Source organism: Muntiacus reevesi, chromosome 1 (assembly GCF_963930625.1).
Source record: "Muntiacus reevesi chromosome 1, mMunRee1.1, whole genome shotgun sequence".
Classification (NCBI taxonomy): domain Eukaryota; kingdom Metazoa; phylum Chordata; class Mammalia; order Artiodactyla; family Cervidae; genus Muntiacus; species Muntiacus reevesi.
Window position 1 is genome coordinate 178,491,083 of NC_089249.1, and position 21,400 is coordinate 178,512,482.

A 21,400-nucleotide genomic window follows, 5' to 3' on the forward strand; every position below is an offset into this window, starting at 1 on the left:
GTAAGAGAATTCATAAAGTCTTCTTATGTGAATGAAAGAAAATAGACTGCTTGTGTCTTTGATATGTGAAGGCCACTACCCTTTATTTCTCCATAGATGATGGTAAAGAACATACCGCGAGAGAAAAACTACAAATAGCCAACAAATTGTGAAAATCTGCTTAGCCGCGCTTAAAATCAAAGGGACACGAGCACTGAGGTTCTTTTTTTTCCCCTATCATGTTAAGCAAAGATAATAAAGCCTGATGAAATCTAGGGTTAACTGAAGTAGAAACATACTCAGTTGAGTGTCAGTTTAACTGTCCCCTCGGCCAGTGCATGTAGAAATACCAGCACTTACAACATGCCCTCTGAGTCAGCAACACACTTTCTGAGCATTAATCCTAAAGGAACTAAGAAGACAATATGCTGATCAATACGGCCACAGCAGTGCTACTCCTCCCACTGAGAAGTGGGGGTCTACTTTCCCCTCCCCTGGAGTCTGGGTTGGCCCCAGGGGCTCACTTAACCAACAGAATGTGGTGAGGTGTTGTCTTGGGATGACCCAGGTGAGGTCACAGTCTGGCAGCTTCCACCAGGGCCTCTCAGAACTCTCTAGAAGCTCTGGGCTGGAGAGGCCACACTCTAGGTGCTCTGGTGCAGGTACCAGTTGAATGCTACCTTCCAGTCACGCTGGAGATCTCTATCATATTGCACAGAACAAAGCAATAACCCAACTCAGCCTTGCTGGGATGCCTGCCTCATAGAAGTTTTGAGTTCCAATAAAATGTTTCTTTTAAACGACTAAGTTTACAAGTATATTATGTAGCAGTAGATAACTAGAACAGACAAATATATACAACTATATGAACAAATGTTCACCAGAACATTTATGGTAATGAGAAACTGGAAACCCATCAGAATATTGTTCCTCTATAAGCAGCCTGTTAAAGTATGGTACAGTAACCCAGTGAAATACATCTAGTAACCAGGATGACATAAAACTGAGTAAAACATGAGATGGTTGGATGGTATTGCCGACTCAATGGACATGAGTTTGGGTGAACTCCGGTAGTTGGTGATAGACAGGGAGGCCTGGCATGCTGTGGTTCACGGGGTTGCAAAGAGGCAGACATGACTGAGCGATTGAACTGAACTGAACTGGCCAGAATTTGCGAACAATATTAAGTTAAAATGTAATTTTAAGTTAAAATATTAAATTAAATTTATTAAGTTAATATTAAGTTAAAATGTAAATATTAAGTTAAATATTGTAAATATAAGTTAAATATGTAAATATTAAGTTAAAAATGTAAATGGTAGAAAAGTGGATAGTATTACTCACCAGTTAATATTAAGTTAAATATTGTAAATATAAGTTAAATATGTAAATATTAAGTTAAAAATGTAAATGGTAGAAAAGTGGATAGCATGACTCACCAGTTAAGAAACCTAACAGCTCAATTTTAAAACTGGGCAGAAAATCTGAACAGACGCCTCACCAAAGAGACATACAGGCAGCAATATGCACGTGAAAAGGTTCCTAACACTGCATGTCATTGTTCAGTTGCTAAATCGTGTGCAACTCTTTGTGACCCCATGGACTGCAGCACGCCAGGCTTTCCAGAATTGGAAATAAAAGGAGATACCGCTACACATCTTTTTGTATGGCCCAAAACCAAAACACTAATAACACAAAATGCTGGCAAAGATATGCAGCCACAGGAGCTCTCACTCATTGCTGGTAGAAATACAAAATGGTACAGCTCATTCTGGAAGACCGTTTGGCAGTTTCTTACAAGGCTAAACATTATACTCTGATCCAGCAATTATAGTTCTTGGTATTTACCCAAAGGAATTGAAGTGTGTGCACACAAAAACCTGAATATATATGATTATCGCAGTTTTATTCCTAATTGACAGAACCTGGACACAACCAATAGGTGAAGAATAAACTGTGGTACAATGAAATATTCTTTAGTGTTAAGAAGAGATGTGCACAATTTCCCTTTTGGTCCAATGGTTGATAATCTGCCTTGCAATACAAGGGTTCTGGGTTCAATCCCTGGTCAGGGAAGTAAGATCCCACCTGCTGTGGAGCAACAGTCTGCCTCCTGCAACTACTGAGCCTGAGAGACACAACTGGAGTCTGTGCACCGCAGGGAAAGATCCCACGTGATGCAACGAAGATTCTGTGTACTGCAGCACTTGAGGCAGTCAAATGAAGATTTTTTTTTTTTTTAAAAGCAGCAGCTGTCCGGCCATGAAAAGGACTGGAGGAAACTTAAAATGCATATTACTAGGTGAAAGAAGCTAATCTGAAAGGGCTACACATTCTATGATTTCAACCATATGACATTCTGAGAAAGGCAGAACTAGAGACAGCGAGAGGATTAGCATTTGCCTGGGGTTCCCCAGTTGGGAGAAGGGAGAAGCAGCTGATTTTTAGGGCAGAGCAACTATTACATTTGATACTGTAACATAAATGTACAACACAGAATGAATCCTAATGTAAACCATAGACTTCTTGTTGTTGTTGTTTAGTAGCTAAGTTGCGTCCGAATCCTTTGTGACCCTATGGAGTGTAGCCCGCCAGGCTCCTCTGTCCATGGGACATCTCATGGCAAGAATACTGGAGTGGATTCCCATTTCCTTCTCCAGGGGATCTTCTTGACCCAGGGATCGAAGCGGAGTCTTCTGCATTGGCAGGCGGGTTCTTTACCAGAGCCAGCAGGGAAGCCTTAATAATAATGTACCAATACTGTTTCATCAATTGTAATATATGTGCCCCAGCCATGGAAAATGTTCATAAGGAAAACTGTGTGTATGCGTGGAAGGGGTGTATAAGAACTCTTGTATTTTGTCAATTTTTCAGAGCCAAAAACTGCTGTAAAAATAAACTCTATTAATAAGAACACGTATCTACTCGAAACAATAAAATAGGTGTGGTGTGCAACAGTGCACGGGAACGTGCGTGTGAATTTTCACACCAAGCATTAAATGGAGCGGGGATGGTTGCACAGACACTGGTATCACTTGGATCGAAGGGTGAGCAAGACGGTCGCAGGCCCGCACCTCCGGGAGTGGGGAAGCTGTACATCTCCGTACAACCTGAGTTTGTATAATGCAGGTAAAGTTGGCAAAACAGTGAACGCATTTCCCCTTTTACGTGTCCGCCTTGGGTTTAGAGCAAGGCTCTCATGAGGCGGCACGCCTTCAAGCCCGCCTCTTCGGCGACTGAACGCCGGCCCCCGCCCGGCGGCTCCGGGAATCGCAGACTCTGAGCCAGCGGGCCCCGGAAGTCGCCCCTCCAGGCGCTGGGCCCGCTCTCGGGTCCCCCGGCCGAGCCCCCATCCCGCCCGCCGTGGCCGCCCAACCCGCCCAGGCCCAGCGCGAGGCGGCGCGCGGCCCGGCCGGAAGCCGAGGCGGGGGCCCCGCCCGGCCGGCGCCCAATCAGCGCGCGCAGCTCATTAATAGTGACTAGCCGGCCCCGCCCCCGGCCCTCGCGGCGCCGCCGCCCGCGCAGACCCGGAGCGCGGCCGCGGACGAAGATGGCGACCGCCATGTACTTGGAGCACTACCTGGACAGTAAGCGCCCCGCGCGCCGCCCCGGCCCGCCGCCCGCGCCCCGCCGCCCCCGCCGCGCTTCCCCGAGCGCCGAGCTCCGCGCACGGGCCACGGGGCACGCGGGGGCGGCGGGGCGGCCTGGCGGCGGCGGGGGTGGCGGGGGCGCGCGGGGCGGGCGGGGCGGTGAGGGAGGGGCGCGGGGCGGGCGGCGCGGGGCCCCGCCGGCACCGCCGCGCCAATTCCAGGTGCGTCACGGCGGGGCGGGGCCCGCGCCGCGGGGCGGGGCCAGTGCGGCCCGGCCCCGCCCTCCAGGCGACCACGCCCACCTTAGCTGCAGGGCCCGCCCTCCCCGCCCTTGAACCGGGCCTCCTGGGCGGGGCCCTGCCTCTTATCGGCTGGGCGCCGTCCCTGTCGGGCCCGCCCCCTCTGGCCAGGCCCCGCCCCTCCAGGCCCCGCCCCACCCTTCCCGCCCTGGGAGCGGGTCTGGGCCACCAAGATGGTTGAGTCCCAACCGCCTGGAACTCTTGGTCGGGCTTGGGGGGCCCAGGGCCTCGGGGTTCTGGGCTCTGTGCCTGCTTGTGCTGTGACCGAGCTCGTGCCTCACTTCCAGGCCTCAGTTCGTGCATCTGCAAGGCATGCAGGCGCAGAGGGTCACTTAGGGTACCGGTCCGGGCCCAGGGGCTGGGGGCGCTACTCACTGGCCTGGGTTAGGGTGTTCAAGGTAGGGGTCATCGTCGTGGGCCGATGTCCCGACGATGCACATGTTGTCCTCTCTGGATGACTCCTGAGCGAGTGGCTTTTTTCCTCCACATTTCACAGAACAGGTGATGTTGCCTGCAGAAGCCACATAGCTTGTTAAGGTTGCGTGCTGGAGAGCCGCAATCCGCGCTGGAGTCCTGGGGAGGGTGGGGCTGGTGGGGGTTGGGCCCCATGGCTCTAGAGCATTGTGCTGTACTGGGGATATTCACAGTCCCCCAGACCCCCACATGAGGTTGTTGAGAGTAGGGATTGAACCTCTGCTCTGGGGAAGACTGTGGGGATCCACAGGGAATCACCCAGTCCTGGCCCAGCCTGAGCACAGGTCCTGGGTGGGAGAGCACCCAGGCGCCTGAGGCGGGCACTGTGGCTTGCCCTACTCTTTCCTGGTGCCTTCCTGGTGGGCCCCACGAGGAGAGTCCGAGGAATATGATTCCTGGCCTTTGCGGAGCACCCATGTGAAAGCTTGGGGATGGACGGAAGCCCCTGCTAACTCCCTAAGCACCTGCTGTGCACCAGGAATTTTCCTGGACACGCGATCAGATGGGGCAGATGGAGTTTTTAAACGTTCACGGGAGTTTAAAGGTCATGAAGGAGCCTTGCACGTCTGAGAGTGCAGGGGCAGTGCTGCTGTAGGAACCCCGGGGGGGATCCCACCGAGAGGCTGTGAGGGGTCTGCTCGCCCTCTGCTGAGCTGGGGAGCCCTGGGGCTTAAGCAGCAACTTTGTCTGAGAGGGGTCGGTCCTGGCTGCAGGCAGGGGGCGGGCTCGGCCCGGACCAGGAGCCTGGCAGTGGGGACAGCAGAGCTGTGTGGTGCAGGATCCTCACTGTGCTGTCCCGCCTGGTCTGTTTGATTTTAAATAAACTCTCGTAAAATGGGAAACTCAGTCCGTCTGTGGTACTGGCCCCATTTCAGGTGCTCAGGAGCCCTGTGTGGCCAGTGCCCCTGTGTTGGGTAGCAGCATCTCTGCATCACGTTCCCCCACACAGCCCCGGCTGGCACTTCCCGATGCCCCTGAGCTTTACAAGTTCAGAGTAAAGTTGGAGAAGGACCCTGGGGTTTGGGCTTGTTCGCTGTGACAGGGTGTCTGCAAGGGAGGAGAGGCCTGGGGTCTGGGGTAGGAGGGTCGCATGGGCGCCCTCTGTCCTCTGCTTGACTCTAATTTCTTGAGTTTCTGACAAGTGCTCAAGCACGTCAGCTCGTACCAGGGTGTGTTTGTTCAGTGTTTGGAGCACGTCCCTGGAAAAAGATACCCCAGTTCTTGTTTCCGAACCGTAACAAATGGAAGCTGGAGTGGGCTTATCTCTTGTAGCCCTGAAGTGTGAAGCTTGGAAGGTGAGTTTTTGTCCTGCTGTTGAGAAGCACGTTTCTGTGTTTCAGGTATCGAGAACCTTCCCTGTGAGCTTCAGAGGAACTTCCAGCTGATGCGAGAGCTGGACCAGAGGACGGAAGGTGGGTGCCGGCCTTTCAGTGCAGCCAGGATGGGGAGAGCCGCTCCCTAAGGCAGGACCCTGGGGGTGGTGCTGAGCTTCCCAGGACCTGGGGCAGAGGGGCTGCAGGCGTGGGGTGGTGTCTTAGAGAGAGTGCTGGGTCTGTGCAGTCAACCTCAGTCTCTGGTGCTCCTGCGTTTCATCTTTATAACCCTCATCCCCTCCTTGCAATTAAAGTGTTTGTTACCTTCTCTTTCCTTTAAAAGATTTTCTCTTTTCACACTCTGTGTATATAGTTTACACAGTGCTTTTGGATCTTTTGGTATTTAACTCTTTATTTCTAAGCAGCTCATTTTTGCTGCATTTCTTACTTTATTTCCTTTTGGTTTTAGACTTTAGCTGTTCAGTTATTACAGAAAGTGAAGGTTCACGTCTCTGGTTGTGCCCAGCCAGCTCATGTGCATGCGGCTCCTTCCCGCCATCTCCTGGGCGTGGTGGACTAGAATTCACACTGTACTGATGCCGTGTCTGTCGGGGCCACTGTGTTGGTAGTTGACCACGTGCTATGCTCACGCGCCCTGTTTGGACTGCCTTTTCCTTGGAGTTCTTCACTGCTTTTCTGGTTGGTTTCGTTTCCCTTGTTTTCCTTGTGCGCTGCGCCAGATTACAGCCGGTCCTGTCTGTGCTCTCCAGGGAGACCCCTGGAGCTCAGCTGCTGGTCTGCTGCGCACACCTTGCCCCAGGCCTTCCTCTCCCTTTGCTACTCTTCCTGTGGAGCCCTGTCTGCTAGCTTGTTAAGCATGCCGCATCTTGATTTGCCCCTTTGTTTCAGGGGAGCCTCTTCTCTGGGAGTTTCTGGGAAAAGTAAAGAGAGGAGGGTAAATTTATTACAATGTTGCATGTTTGAAAATGCAGCAGTGAATAGTTGGCTGGGTATAGAATTCCAGATTGACAGGCATTTCCCCCAGAATATGACAAGTGTTGCTGCATTGTCTCCCAGCTTCTGCGTTGCTACTAAGATCAGTGTCATTTGGATTCCTGATCCTTTGAAAATGTGATCGTTATTTTCACTTTCCTATTTAGAAACTTTTAAGCTTTTCTCTTTATCTGTGAGGTTTTACATTTGACGATGATGTGCTTGGGTGTGGACACTTTTTTCACACATCGTGTTGGGCATATATTTTGTGAGATTGAAATAGCTGTGCTTTTTGACTGAGGTATGACTTTCTGACTAATGAATGCAGAGACTTCTTTTATTGTGAGATACAGCACATATGTTCATAAATAAGCATTCGGTTCAGTTCAGTCACTCAGTCGTGTCCGACTCCTTGCGACCCCATGAACTGCAACATGCCAGGCCTCCCTGTCCATCACCAACTCTTGGAGTCTCCCAAACTCATGCCCATTGAGTCGGTGATGCCATCCAACCATCTCATCCTCTGTCCTCCCCTTCTCCTCCTGCCCTCAATCTTTCCCAGCATCAGGGTCTTTTCAGATGAATCAGCTCCTTGCATCAGGTGGCCACAGTATTGGAATTTCAGCTTCAACATCAGTCCTTCCAATGAACACCCAGGATTGATCTCCTTTAGGATGGACTGGTTGGATCTCCTTGCAGTCCAAGGGTCTCTTAAGAGCCTTCTCCAACACCCTGGTTCAAAAGCATCAATTCTTTGGCGCTCAGCTTTCTTTATACTCCAACTCTCACATCCATACATGACCACTGGAAAAACCATAGCCTTGACTAGACGGACATTTGTTGGCAAAGTAATGTCTCTGCTTTTTAATATGCTATCTAGGTTAGTCATAACTTTCCTTCCAAGGAGTAAGTGTCTTTTAATTTCATGGCTGCAGTCACCATCCACAGTGATTTTGGAGCCCCCAAAAATAAAGTCTGCCACTTATTCCACTGTTTCCCCATCTATTTGCCATGAAGTGATGGGACCAGGTGCCATGATCTTAGTTTTCTGAATGTTGAGCTTTAAACCAACATTTTCACTCTCCTCTTTCACTTTTTATCAAGAGGCTCTTTAGTTTTTCTTTACTTTCTGCCATAAGGGTGGTTTCATCTGCATATAAGAGGTTATTTATATTTCTCCTGGCAGTCTTGATCCAGCTTGCGATTCATCCAGCCCAGTGTTTCTCATGATGTACTTTGCATGTAAGTTAAATAAGCAGGGTGATAATATACAGCCTTGACATACTCTTTTTCCTATTTGGAACTAGTCTGTTGTTCCATGTCCAGTTCTAACTGTTGCTTCCTGACCTGCATACAGGTTTCTCAAGAGGCAGGTCAGGTGATCTGGTATTCCCATCTTTTTTAGAATTTTCCACAGTTTGTTGTGATCCACACACTCAAAGGCTTTGACATAGTCAGTAAAGCAGAAATAGATGTTTTTCTGGAACTCTCTTGCTTTTTCAATGATCTGGCAGATGTTGGCAAGTTGATCTCTTGTTCCTCTGCCTTTTCTAAATCCAACTTGAACATCTGGAAGTTCATGGGTCACGTATTGCTGAAGCCTGGCTTGGAGAATTTTGAGCATTACTTTACTAGCATGTGAGATGAGTGCAATTGTGCGGTAGTTTGAGCATTCTTTGGCATTGCCTTTTTTGGGATTGGAATGAAAACTGACCTTTTCCAGTCCCATGGCCACTGCTGAGTTTTCCAAATTTGCTGGCGTATTGAGTACAGCACTTTCACAGCATCATCTTTCAGGATTTGAAATAGCTCAGTGGAATTCCATCATCTCCACTAGCTTTGTTTGTAGTGATGCTTTCTAAGGCCCACTTGACTTCACATTCCAGGATGTCTGGCTCTAGGTGAGTGATCACACCATCGTGATTATCTGGGTCATGAAGATCTTTTTTGTACAGTTCTTCTGTGTATTTTTGCCACTTGTTCTTAATATCTTCTGCTTCTGTTAGGTCCATACCATTTCTGTCCTTTATTGAGCCCATCTTTGCATGAAATGTTCCCTTGGTATTTCTCATTTTCTTGAAGAGATCTCTAATCTTTCCCATTCTCTTGTTTTCCTCTGTTTCTTTGCATTGATCACTGAGGAAGGCTTTCTTATCTCTCCTTGCTATTCTTTGGAACTCTGCATTAGAGTGGGTATATCTTTCCTTTTCTCCTTTGTTTTTCACTTCTCTTCTTTTCACAGCTATTTGTAAGGCCTCCTCAGACAGCCATTTTGCTTTTTTGCATTTCTTTTTCTTGTGGATGGTCTTGATCTCTGTCTCTTTTACACTGTCATGAACCTCCGTCCATAGTTCATCAGGCACTCTATCAGATCTAATCCCTTGAATCTATTTCTCACTTCCACTGTATAATTGTAAGGGATTTGATTTAGGTCATACCTGAATGGTCTAGTGGTTTTCCCTATTTTCTTTAATTTAAGTCTGAATTTGGCAATAAGGAGTTCATGATCTGAGCCACAGTCAGCTCCCGGTCTTGTTTTTGCTGACTGTATAGAACTTCTCCATCTTTGGCTGCAAAGAATATAATCAGTCTGATTTCGCTGTTGACCATCTGGTGATGTTCATGTGTAGTCTTGTCTTGTGTTGTTGGAAGAGAATGTTTGCTATGACCAGTGCAGTGTGTTCTCTTGGCAAAACTCTATGAGCCTTTGCCCTGCTTCATTCTGTACTCCAGGGCCAAATTTGCCTGTTACTCCAGGTGATTGTTTACCTCCTACTTTTGCATTCCAGTCCCCTATAATGAAAAGGACATCTTTTTGGGGTGTTAGTTCTAGAAGGTATTGTAGGTCTTCATAGAATCATTCAGCTCCAGCTTTTTCAGCATTAGTGGTTGGGGCACAGACTGGGATTACTCTGATATTGAATGGTTTGCCTTGGAAACGAACAGAGGTCATTCTGTTGTTTTTGAGATTGCATCTAAGTACTGCATTTTGGACTCTTTTGTTGACCATGATGGCTACTCCATTTCTTCTAAGAGATTCTTGCTCACAGTAGTAGATATAATGGTCATCTGAGTTAAATTCACCCATTCCAGTCCATCTTAGTTCACTGATTCCTAGAATGTTGATGTTCACTCTTGCCATCTCCTGTTTGACCACTTCCAATTTGCCTTGATTCATGGATCTAACATTCCAGGTTCCTATGCAATATTGCTCTTTACAGCATCAGACCTTGCTTCCATTACCAGTCACATCCACAACTGGGTGTTATTTTTGCTTTGGCTCCGTCTCTTCTTTCTTTCTAGAGTTATTTCTCCACTGATCTCCAATAGCATATCGGGCACCTACCGACCTGGGGAGTTCCTCTTTCAGTGTCCTATCTTTTTGCCTTTTCATACTGTTCATGGGGTTCTCACGGCAAGAATACTGAAGTGGTTTAAACATTTATACATTGCTTAGCAAATAGCACCTAGAGACCCTTTCCCCAGATGGAGAAGTACAGTCCCTAGTGCCCAGGGCCTGTGAGACTGCTGAGCAGGCACCCTTCCCCCGAGGAGTGCATCCTGTGTGATCACCTGCAAGGACAGTCTTTTCGTCTTTCTGAAGTGAAGCGCTGGCAGCTGCCTCTGTTCCCGCCCGTAGCGATGATGGAACTGTCACACGTGTGTGTTCTCCTTTGCACCGTGCTTTTCTTGGCCAGTGGGATTGACCAGTGTTCTGTCTTTTTACTGCTGGGTAGCATTCTGTTCTGTGAATGGACCGCAGCTTATTTATCTATTTTATCCTAGATTGGACGTTTGAGTTGTTTCCTGTTACCTGTAGTTACGAATGTTTTCCCCTGTGTGTCCTGGCCTCTGAATCTTGAGGGTATGTCCCTAAGAGTAGCATGCCGGTCATAGGTGAGGTGAGCACATCATTTATTCAGACAGGGACTCTTGAGAGCCCAGGGCGGCACAGTGAGCCCTTGCTGGCAGTGTCATACACTGGGTTGTGCTGGGCACACTGCCCTGCTTGGGGTGTCTGCTTGTGGCCCTGATCCACAGTGTCTGGGAAGGCTGTTGCCCCTGCCACCATGGGTGTCCAGTTTGAGCCAACCACTTCTTTGCTGGAACTTGGCATCGTCAGGCATTATTGGTTGCCGGTCTGGTGAGCTTGTCCTGGATCACACACGGGAAGTAGCTCTTCAGCCATTTCTCTCTCAGATAAGAAAGCTGAGATTGACATCCTGGCCGCGGAGTACATCTCCACCGTGAAGACGCTTTCCTCAGACCAGCGCGTGGAGCACCTGCAGAAGATCCAGAGCGCCTACAACAAGTGCAAGGAGTACAGTGACGACAAGGTGCAGCTGGCCATGCAGACCTACGAGATGGTGAGTGGGGGCTGCTCCCCCACGTGCGGGGAAGGCTGCTCAGAAACGGCAGGTCAGGCTGGGACAGAGCGATGCGGCTAGGAGAGGCGCGCAGTGGGGGCTCCTCCTCCTGGGAGTGTTGGTGTGGTCCAGTGTTCTGTGCCCTTTCAGCTTGTTCTGTTACATGCATATATGTGTATATTTTGATGCTTGTTTTTATCGGCTTTAGGTGAGCCTGTTCTGTCCACCTCCCTCTCAGGTCAGCCTCACTTGAGGCTCATGAAGTGGCACACATGGGGTTGTGTCGTGAGGTGCCCCATCCTCACCTCCCCCAGGAAGACAACAGTGGTTTCTTAGAACCTGCCTTCGGTTATGTTTGAGAAAGAAGCCTCTCGAAGCAGAGTTTCATGCTTATGTTTGGGATTTTGATCTAAAGCACTAAGTCCTTTGAGTAAGCAGCCTGTCTTCCCGAGAGCTAGGTGTGATCAGCATCCTTGAGACAGTCCTGTTTTCTCTCTGATGTGTAACGAAGCTGAGGGCTCTGGTTCACTCCCAGACGGGGTTGTGTGGCTCCCGCCCGGGACGCTGCCACAGGGGCTGTTGGGAGGTTGTGACTGCCGGCAGGCGCGTTTCTCGTGATGTCCCTGCGGCTGCTCAGTAGGAGCGTGCCCTCCCGTGTTGTCCTGTGTGGTCACGGGCGATGTTGCCACCTCCTTGTCCTTCCTCCCGCTTCACCCGGAGCCTACAGGTTAAGTCACTCTCCTTAAGGGCCTGTGCGCGCTTCGCGGTCTGCGCTGCGGTTCGGTACCTAGCGTCCTCAGCCCTGACTCATGGCTCACAGCCGCTTCTCATCCCTTCGAGTTTTCTCCCCAGTCGGCTTTATTCTGGTGATCGGTCACATGTGGGGAAAGAAGACCTGTGCATGAACTAGGAAGTAGTGGGCCTTGTTCTAGCAGAGCTTTGCTGATTCAGGACTCAGTTAAGGGCCAGACAGCACTTTCTGGCTGACGCTGGGAGCATCTGTGATTCCCAGGGCGTTTTGCCCCGAGAACCACACGGATTGTGAGAGCGTCCTTCCGTGCAGGTGGACAAGCACATCCGGAGGCTGGATGCAGACCTGGCTCGCTTTGAGGCGGACCTGAAGGACAAGCTGGAGGGCAGCGACTTTGAGGGCTCTGGAGGACGGGGGCTGAAAAGCAAGTCTATTAATTTTTCTTCATTTTCTTGCTGTTAACCATGGAGTTTTGAAGGGTTTTGTCTGATAAGTGTATTAGGAATATTACGGTAAATACCATATTTGGGTAAACCTTGTCATGCCTCAGGAATTGTGTGAACAAAGTTGGGGTCTGTCTTGTTTCAGAAGGTCGAGGTCAGAAAGAAAAGAGGGGCTCCAGGGGTCGCGGCAGGAGGACCTCAGAAGATGACACCCCAAAGAAGAAGAAGCATAAAGGAGGGTGAGAGGTGCTTTTTATCTTTTTCCCCAGAGAACAACATTGGTGTTTGCTCAGGAGGGCAACACCAGTCACTGCTGAGGCTGCAGACTTGCTCAGCTGTCAGGTGTGCCGTGGCCCCGCCCCCCCACCTGTGCAGGTGTGCTGAGGCTCCTCCCCCTCACCTGTGCAGGTGTGCTGAGGCTCCTCCCCCCTCACCTGTCAGGTGTGTGAAGGCTCCTCCCCCTCACCTGTACAGTGCCCCCTCACCTGTCAGGTGTGCTGAGGCCCCTCCCCCTCACCTGTGCAGTGGCCCCTCCCCCCACCTGTGCACGTGTGCTGTGGCTCCTTCCTCACCTGTCAGGTGTGCCGTGGCTCCTCCCTCACCTCTCAGATGTGCCGTGGCCCCCCTCACCTGTCAGGCGTGCTGAGGCCCCTCCCCCTCACCTGTGTAGTGGCCCCTCCCCCCCCCGTGCACGTGTGCTGTGGCTCCTTCCTCACCTGTCAGGTGTGCTGAGGCTCCTCCCCCTCACCTGTGCAGGTGTGCCGTGGCTCCTGCCTCACCTGTGCAGGTGTGCTGACTTGATAGCCCTGTGAATCCGAGGTTCCACATCCAAGGGTCACATAACAGTGTAGCAGTATTTACTGAAAAAATTCTACGTGTAGGTGAAATCACAGAGTTGAAACCCATGTTGTTCGAGGGTCAGTGGTTAATTTCATATATTGTGATTTTTGTTATGGAACATCTATTTGACTTTTTTTTTTTTTTTACAGATTTTAGTTTTGTTTTGGAAAGTCTCCATGCATGAATGTCTTAGTTATGCTTCCTTCATAACATGTATTTAAAGCTCTTCTTTGTTCATCTAAACACCTGGTCTTCTGTGCTTCTGCTGGTCTATGCACACGCTCCTCCTGGTTGGTGGTGGTGGTTTAGTCCCTAAGTCGTGTCTGACTCTCTGCAACCCCATGGACTCTGCCCGCCAGGCTCTTCTGTCCATGGGATTTCCCAGGCAAGAACTTGCTGACCAGGGATCAAACCTGTGTCTGCTGCATTGCCAGGCAGCTTCTTTACCACTGACCCAGCAGAAAAGCCCTCCTGGTGACCACTCCTGCTTTCTTGCTCCGTTAGGTCACACGGTTTTCTCCTTCTCTGACCTTGTGGGCGCACGGAGGTCGTGGAGAGGGTAGCACCTGCTCTTCCCAGAGCGCTCGGCCTTGTGTGGTGCAGGTGGATGGAGCCGCGTGGGGCTGGTGGGAAGGTGGTGAGGCGGGGAAGCCAGAGCGCCCATCTGCCGCCTGCGGGCAAAGCTCCCCTGCTGCTGCTCCCCTGGTCGGTCGCAGGGGCCTGGGAGAGGCTGGCTGGTTGGAGTCCAGGGGCTGGGCCCTGCAGCCTCTGTGTGGCGGGGTTCGGTAGATGGACTGTGGGTATGGCTGTGTGTGGGTCGCGCAGTGTTGGAGCGGTCCCGTGGGCAGCAGCCCCGGCCCTCCACAGCCCTCCTGTATCTGTACCCATGATGCAGCGGTGTACGGGCTTACTTTCTCCCGTGGCGGCAGGGCTTCCTGCTCCTTCCCGCTCAGGACCTGGGGTCGGGCAGGCATCCTCTTGTGTCTCTTCGTCCACAAGTCCCCTTGAAGGGAAGAGGCCCCGGCTTCCAAGTGCAAGGATGCCTCCCTGGGGTGCATGTGCCTGACCACACAGAGCCTGGGTGACCCCTGCGGTCCCAGCCCCCTCTGAGGGGCTGCAGCGTTTCCTCGGCCACTGTCTGTATCATAGCTGGTGAGCCGGGGCCGTCAGTGAGGAGGCTGGGCAGGCGGCCTGCGTGAACTGTGTCCTCCCCGCGGCCGCCTGACCGAGCACGTGACCCCGCGGGCAGGGAGAGAGCCCCCTGGCCGGCAGGCCTGCCCGAGGCCGTGCTTGAGGCAGTTTGAAAGCGCTGGGTCGGAGTTACGTCTCCGTGATGTTCACAAGAAGGAAGGCCTTCCTCAGAGACAGAGACAGAGTCCTCATGGAGGAGGGCCTCGGAGCGGCCCCCGGGTGCGGGCCACCGTGTCAGGGGACCGGGGTGCAGCTGACCTGGGTGCGGGGTGCGTCTCGGCAGCTGCTTGAGGAAGGGGCGAGCAGTCAATCCCTCGGGGACCCGGATCCCTTCCGTTCACCCTGTTGGTGTGTTCACGTAGCTCGGTTGGCCACTGCCTCTTACTTTTTCCTTTGCTGCGTTTCTTGTGTGACGCGCTGTTCCTTTAGCAGATGAATATCTGAACATGCCTGTAGTTTTTACCTGGGGGGTACGGGAGGGAGGGTTTTCCTTCTGTACTGGTGGGAAGGTACTGTTTTCACTCACCTGAGCTCATGGGATTTTTTTTAGAAGACTGAAACCCACGCGAATTGATTCCCCCTGAGCCACTCCCTCCCTGCGGCTGTGGTGCCATGGGCAGTGGTATCGGGGGTGGTCTGGGTGCTGTGGGGGCCTGGGCGTGCTGCGGGTGGCCCTGGGCTGGCTGGGCTGCTTCCCGGGGCAGGCAGGTGAAGTGGCCCCACGCACAGGGGGCGGCTGTGGTGCTTGGTTCCTGAGAGTCGGAGCCCGGGGGAGGCTGGGGGCCAGGGACGCCTGCGGTTCTGGGCTGAAGGTGCCGGTGGAGTCGGGTGGAGGGCGGAGCTGCGGGGCGGGCTGCTCAGACACTGGGCGTCCGGGCAGGCTCGGGGGTGCTCTCAGGTGTCGCCGGGCGCCCACTGCTGGTGGTGCCGTCTGCTCTGGGTCGGGGAGGGGCTGGGGCAGGTCCGCTCGGGTGGGGGACTGTCTGGACACGTGGTGACTGCCTGCCCTGCGTCGGCCTGTGCCTTTGTGCTGCGTCCTTGCCTGGCGCCATCAGGGGCAGCTTGACCCCAACTCCCCTGCCTGTTATCGCCACAGGTCCGAGTTCACCGACACCATCCTGTCCGTGCACCCCTCTGACGTGCTGGACATGCCCGTGGACCCGAACGAGCCCACATACTGCCTGTGCCACCAGGTGTCCTACGGGGAGATGATCGGCTGCGACAACCCGGACGTGAGTGTGGGCTGCAGGGCGGGCTGGGCTGGGTGGGTGGTCGGCACTGACCGCCTCCTCTGACGTGAGTGTGGGCCATGGGGCAGGTGGGCGGGCGGGCGGCACTAATGGTCTCCTCCCTCTGCTTGCAGTGCCCCATCGAGTGGTTTCACTTTGCCTGTGTGGACCTGACCACAAAGCCCAAAGGAAAATGGTCAGTATGGCGCCGGCCTTGCTCGTGGGCTGGGCGGGGGCCTGCCTGCTGCGGCAGTCCTGGTGCTCGGGACTGAGCTGCAGACGGACAGCTGCCCGCCTCACCCAGGGTAGTGACTGTCATCACCCCTGCGTGACAGCGACCTCGAGTCAGGTGGGTTTGAACCACCTAACACGTGGCTGTTTCTCAGTGGTAAACACTGAAGTACCTCGGGCTCCCTGGTCGGCTGAACCCACGGATGCGGAACCCGGGTGTGAGGAGCCGTGGGTGGGGACGGCTGGCTGTAAGTTATGTGTGACTTTCGACTGTAAAGAGCCGGCACCCCGACCCCTGCCTTGTGCAAGGGTGGCCTCCCCCTGACAGCAGCCACTCTGGCTCTCGAGGGAGGCAGAGGTGACTGTGGGTCTAGACAAGGCATGAAGGACTGTCCTCGGGGAAGCTCAGATGGAAGCTGGGGGCCAGGCTTGGGCTGGGCGCCTCCATCCTGGAGGAAGTGTGGGTGGCTGTGCTCTCTGCTCCCGGCCGTGTTCGGGTGTGCCCGCAGCTTTGCTGTGCGTGAGAGCCTGGTCCTGGTGACTGTGCCGAGCGAAGGCCTGGGGACACTGCCGTCCGTGCTCCCACGCACACCTGGTTCCCTCTGGTGGCACCGGGTGTGGACACAGGGGACGTGAGCAGCCTGAGGGACCGTCCGCGTCGCCTGCCTGCAGTGGACGGCTGGGCGGGGGGCACAGGCATGTCCCGGAGCCACGTGTGCTCTCCACCTGGCCGGGCCCTTTCAGGCAGTCAGTGGAACCTGGTGGCCCGGAGCAGGCTCAGTGTGGGTTAGGGTGGGGCCCTGGGCTGAGCCCCCTGGAAGAAGGGACGTGTGGGCTGGCCCTGGGGCTGGGAGGCAGGGAAGGCAACTTGGGTTTGATTTTGGACTTGGTGGGTTTGAGTTGTTTGCGGGACTTTTCTGGTAGGTGCTAGAAGATTGTTCCCTTCTGTGTAGGGGAGGGTGCGCCCACCACGTGCTGGGAGCAGGGCAGGCTGCACAGATGCAGGGCGGGGCGAGGCGGGGCGGGGCCCACTCACCGCTGCCTGACCCCCGGCCTCCCTGCCTCCTTTCGGAGCTGTAGAGTGTAGGCTGCTTCCCACCTGCTCTGCATCCTGAGCCCGTGACCCTCGGTGCAGCGAGGTTCCTGGCCCCCCACCCTGGGGCCCGGCGGGCTGCACTCAGGCCCTGGACCAGGTGCTGGGAGCCAGGGGTTGGGTGGCCACGTCGTAGCGCACCAGCCGTTCCTCAGGAGGGGCCTTGGGAAGCTGCGTGCCCAGGGTCATGGGGCCGCTGAAACCCCTGGTGCAGGGCGGGGGTCTGCGCCTGCCTGCGCAGGCTGCCCGGCACCTCCAGCGTGCTCCCTCAGGTGCTCGCCCCCCGTGTGGTCCCAGGGACCCTGTCCTCGCACAGGGAGCACTGACCAGCTTGGGCGACAGGAGTGCTGTGTGTGCATGCCGCTGCGCTCGCTGACTCGGGTCTCCCCGGCCTCAGCACGGACGTCGGGCAGACCGTCCCCGGCGGCAGGGCTCGCTGACTCGTGTCTCCCCTGCCTCGGCACGGACGTCGGGCGGACCTTCCCCCGCGGCGGGGCTCGCTGACTCGGGTCTCCCCGGCCTCAGCACGGACGTCGGGCAGACCGTCCCCGGCGGCAGGGCTCGCTGACTCGGGTCTCCCCGGCCTCAGCACGGACGTCGGGCAGACCGTCCCCGGCGGCAGGGCTCGCTGACTCGTGTCTCCCCTGCCTCGGCACGGACGTCGGGCGGACCTTCCCCCGCGGCGGGGCTCGCTGACTCGGGTCTCCCCGGCCTCAGCACGGACGTCGGGCAGACCGTCCCCGGCGGCAGGGCTCGCTGACTCGGGTCTCCCCGGCCTCAGCACGGACGTCGGGCAGACCGTCCCCTGTGGCAGGGCTCGCTGACTCGGGTCTCCCCAGCCTCGGCACGGACGTCGGGCAGACCGTCCCCTGTGGCAGGGCTGCGCCGTCTGTGTCCGGGTCTCTGTGCTGGCGCCGTGGCAGCAGCATCCCGCTGTCCCGGGAGACCAGGAGGTGGGGCCTGGCCTCCTGCGTTCGGGGGCCCCTGAGGGCGCCTTTTCTCGTTGCAGGTTCTGTCCGCGGTGTGTTCAGGAGAGGAGGAAGAAGAAGTAAGGCTGGGGCGGACACTGGACCAGAAGAGCAAGTTAATATATTCCCTCATTCATGTTGCAATATTTTACATTCATTTTAAAACTATCTTGTTTCCGACGATATTTAATAGCTCAATGGCCAGTTGTCATTCTGGATGTTTCCTTGAACAGACGAGAAGCCACCTGAGCCCTGTTGCACAGATGAGCAATCTTAGGGGACCTGCCACAGTGACTCCATTCTTGTGACTTTCGTACAGACCCCTGGCCCTGAGCATGGCGGTCACCTCTGGTGGCCCCAGGACTCCGTGGGGTGCGTGGCTGGTGCACTGCCATCGCGTTGCATCTGGAGCCGTGAGCCCCGGCATCCAGCTGGCTTCCTGGTGCGGCCTGCCGAGGCCCTGGTGCCCGAGCGGGGGCCTATGGAGCCTGAGACATGCCCAGAAGGGCCAGCCCTCCCCGGGCGGGGGCTCCGCCTCACTGTGCACTGCCTTTGCCTTCGGACTGCCTGTTCCCTCCATGAGGGGTTTTCTTTCCGGAGTAAACGACTCTCCATTAGCAAACGGGCTGTCGGTGCCGTGACCGGTACGCATAAGACAGCCCAGCGGAAGGGCCGGTGGTCCGTTTCTCCGGGAATTCTGACTGTACTGTGAAGATGAGTTATTGTGGTAGCATGAAGACAGTGGTCTGTGTGAACATGAAGTGAGCCCAGGCTGCCGGGAGCTGACCTGAGACCTGTTGACTTGCACAGCAGGTCAGCCGCTCAGACTGAGGGGTGACAATTATGTGATGTGATTTGTGAGCTTCTCGTGCCACAGGAGCAGTTTTGCGTGAAGCCAGGAAACCCGCGTGTCTTTCCTTCGCGATCAGCACGCGGCCTTGGACCCGCCTTGGTGGTCATGGTGGGGGTGGTCCAGGCGTGGACCCCCCCGCGTGGCTTCTGCAGGCAGACTCTCCCCGGAGGCCGTCCAGGCGCGTTTGGAAGGCAGCGGGCTCAGCGGCTCTGCCTCAGGTGCGGAGTCCGCAACACAGACTGGAGGCCCAGCTTCCCGGTGTGGACGGACCGTGTCCTGTCTGTGAGGAGGGCCGTCGACAGGGACCCATCTGCTTTCCCCTGATGGCCACCTGTCCTGTGCGCTCCCGAGAGCAGAGACTGCGTCCTGTGGGGCTGCCGCCCACGGGGCCCCTACTGTCCTACAGGCGACGGGGGCCCGCCCTGGGTCTGCATCCGAGCACCTTGCGTCTGACCCTGTCCTCACCAGAGGGAGCTGGCGGCCAGGACTTGCTCCGCGAAGACTGCGGGCGGTCTGTGCAGCGCGTGGCCCCCGGGGCTCCCTCGGGCGGGCGCGGGGTGTGGCTGCTGCTGCCCCTCGGCCCCGGGCTCGTCCCGGCCACGCAGCGCTCCTGAGGAAGGGGCCCGCTGACACCCGCAGCCTCTGCCTTGGCGGGAAACCCGGGGGAGTTGGTGTTTAGTAACTTAGGTTTTAGTTAGCACGGATGTTTAAAGATTATGGGGAGTAAATTGTGGAAAAGGTTTTTTTTTTCAGTCCTTTACCAGTTTTTGTGGATAAGATAGGTAAGTACAGTATGTTTGTGGTGATTCTTCAGAAGCTCATTTCATCTTCAACCCATTCACATCACTGTTCCCACGGGAGGGGGATTTGTGGACGCAGGTGGACGGCGGTCCTAAGCCTCAGCGGGGTGCCCACCGCCCCGGCCGTTCCTCAGGAAGGTGACTGACTTCCCTGTCAGAAGCTTTCGTTTAAAGTTGGATGGTGTCACCCTGCTTGTCAGCGTGTAACATGCCATCTGCGGACCTTTTTGGGAAAGTTTCTGTGCTAATGTTTCCAGCTAATGTTTACTTTTACTGGTTACAGTAACATCACCGAAATAACACGCATGTAGCTTTGGAGAAAATGGAAAACACGAGCAGAACAGAGAGAGTCCCCAGAACGTTTTTGGGCCCCGGCGTAATGCCTCCTGACCATGCCGCTGCCCGCCAGGCGGAAGACGCTGGGGAGGCTGTGTGGTCAGGAGCATCCCGGCCCGCGGGGTTGGCGGGAGCCCACACTGCTCGCCCCTTGCCCCCGTCGGGACGCTCGCTGATCTCGGGGGCTGGCAACAGGGGCAGGCTGGCCACTGCCGCAGCACTCCTGAGCCAGCGAGGCTGCGGGCCCCCAGGGTCCTCCTCGGGGTCTGCTTGTGAGGGAAGAGGCTTCTTGTGCAGAGAAGCAGCGTCGTCCGTTTCCAGTGCTGCTCTTATCTGTGAGCAGTGGTTGAAACATCCTTTTGTTTTCCTGCTGGAGAGCACGCGCTGCACTGGTGGGAGCAGGTGTTAAGCCGGGCTCCCGCCTCTGTGGCAGAGCTCAAGGGGCTCACGGCTGGCATGTGAGGCCTGTGTGACCATCCCCGCCGCGGGCTGGGCCCCTGAGCAGGCAGACGCGATCCTGGTGCTGGCAGGGCTACCTGAGCCAGGCAGCCTCCCGTCTGCCCTGAGGTGGCAGATGCCTGGACGTGGCCCCCGGGCAGTTGCGGGGGTGCGCGGGACGCTGGCCAGCCGCATGTCAGCCCTGCCTCCTGACCCGTCACTGGCAGCCCTCGGTGAGGACTGCTTCGAGCAATAACACTGTCCAAAGAGCAGCTTCCCGTGTGGTCACAGCCAGGGTGTGCCCTGTGTGTCCCAGGGCTGGGACATGTGGGGTTTCAGGCTTTCCTCAGCGTTTTGTGAACAGTGTGGTGGTGGTTTTCATTACCTGTGCTGAGAGGAATTTTAAAACGGGAAGTCTAAGAAAAGCGTTCTTATTCAGGAGAGAGTTCTCTGAAGTTTCCTCCCTGCTAGTATGTATTTGTGGTGTTCATCTTACCACATCTCATCCAAAAAGATGATGCAGCTTTAACCTGAATGTTACATTGTGTTTTCAAGGAATTATTATTGATGTTCTCTTTGTAAAAGAAAGAAATATTGTAAATCTTTTTATTAATTAATGTAAAGATGTATATCTGTATTTTTGGATCATGTTATAGATGATGGATATATTGTTTAACGAATAAAGTATTTTTTGGAACAAACATTTGAGGATGCATCATTTCTGGAAATAAGACAGTGTCCTGTCGAGAGCTGGGACCAGATGCCGTATGGACTCTTGAACGGGACGTGCAGTGGGCAGAGTGGGTGAGTCCCGTCAGGGGCCCGGGCGGGATCCTGGGCCTCACCTTGGGCCTTAGCTGTTTCATGGCATCAGAAGTTGGTCCCAAGCTCACGAGAAAGACGTGTTCTTAGTGAGGGCACTAGGGGTTGCTTCCTAGGGGCATAAGGTGCCTCCTCTGGAACAGAAGCTTTGCCTTCTAGACCTGCTTGGCGCCAAGGCCCTGTGGCAACTAAACCTCTCAGGACATTTCCTTGACGAGTGCTAACAGGGTCCATTGAAAGCCAGCTCCGTCACCACGGTGAAAGCATGGCCGGGCACCCACTTTCAGATGAAGCCCAGTTCCCAGACTTGCATCCTTGCTGGAAGGGAGGCTGTGGCTCTGGAGGAGGGCCTGTGACCTGCCTCTGCCCGCACTGTCCTCCACATGCCCA

General features: G+C 54.6%; 1 protein-coding gene across 1 annotated transcript; it reads left to right on the top strand.

Moving 5' to 3' along the window:
* Positions 1-3,472: 3,472 nt before the first annotated feature.
* On the top strand, positions 3,473-20,880 carry ING5 (inhibitor of growth family member 5). The gene is made up of 8 exons (XM_065917234.1): positions 3,473-3,566; positions 5,683-5,754; positions 10,849-11,015; positions 12,079-12,190; positions 12,355-12,448; positions 15,337-15,472; positions 15,604-15,665; positions 17,803-20,880. The coding sequence occupies exons 1-8, from the start codon at positions 3,530-3,532 to the stop codon at positions 17,843-17,845; spliced, it is 723 nt and encodes a 240-aa protein (XP_065773306.1). The 5' UTR covers positions 3,473-3,529; the 3' UTR covers positions 17,846-20,880.
* Positions 20,881-21,400: the final 520 nt, after the last annotated feature.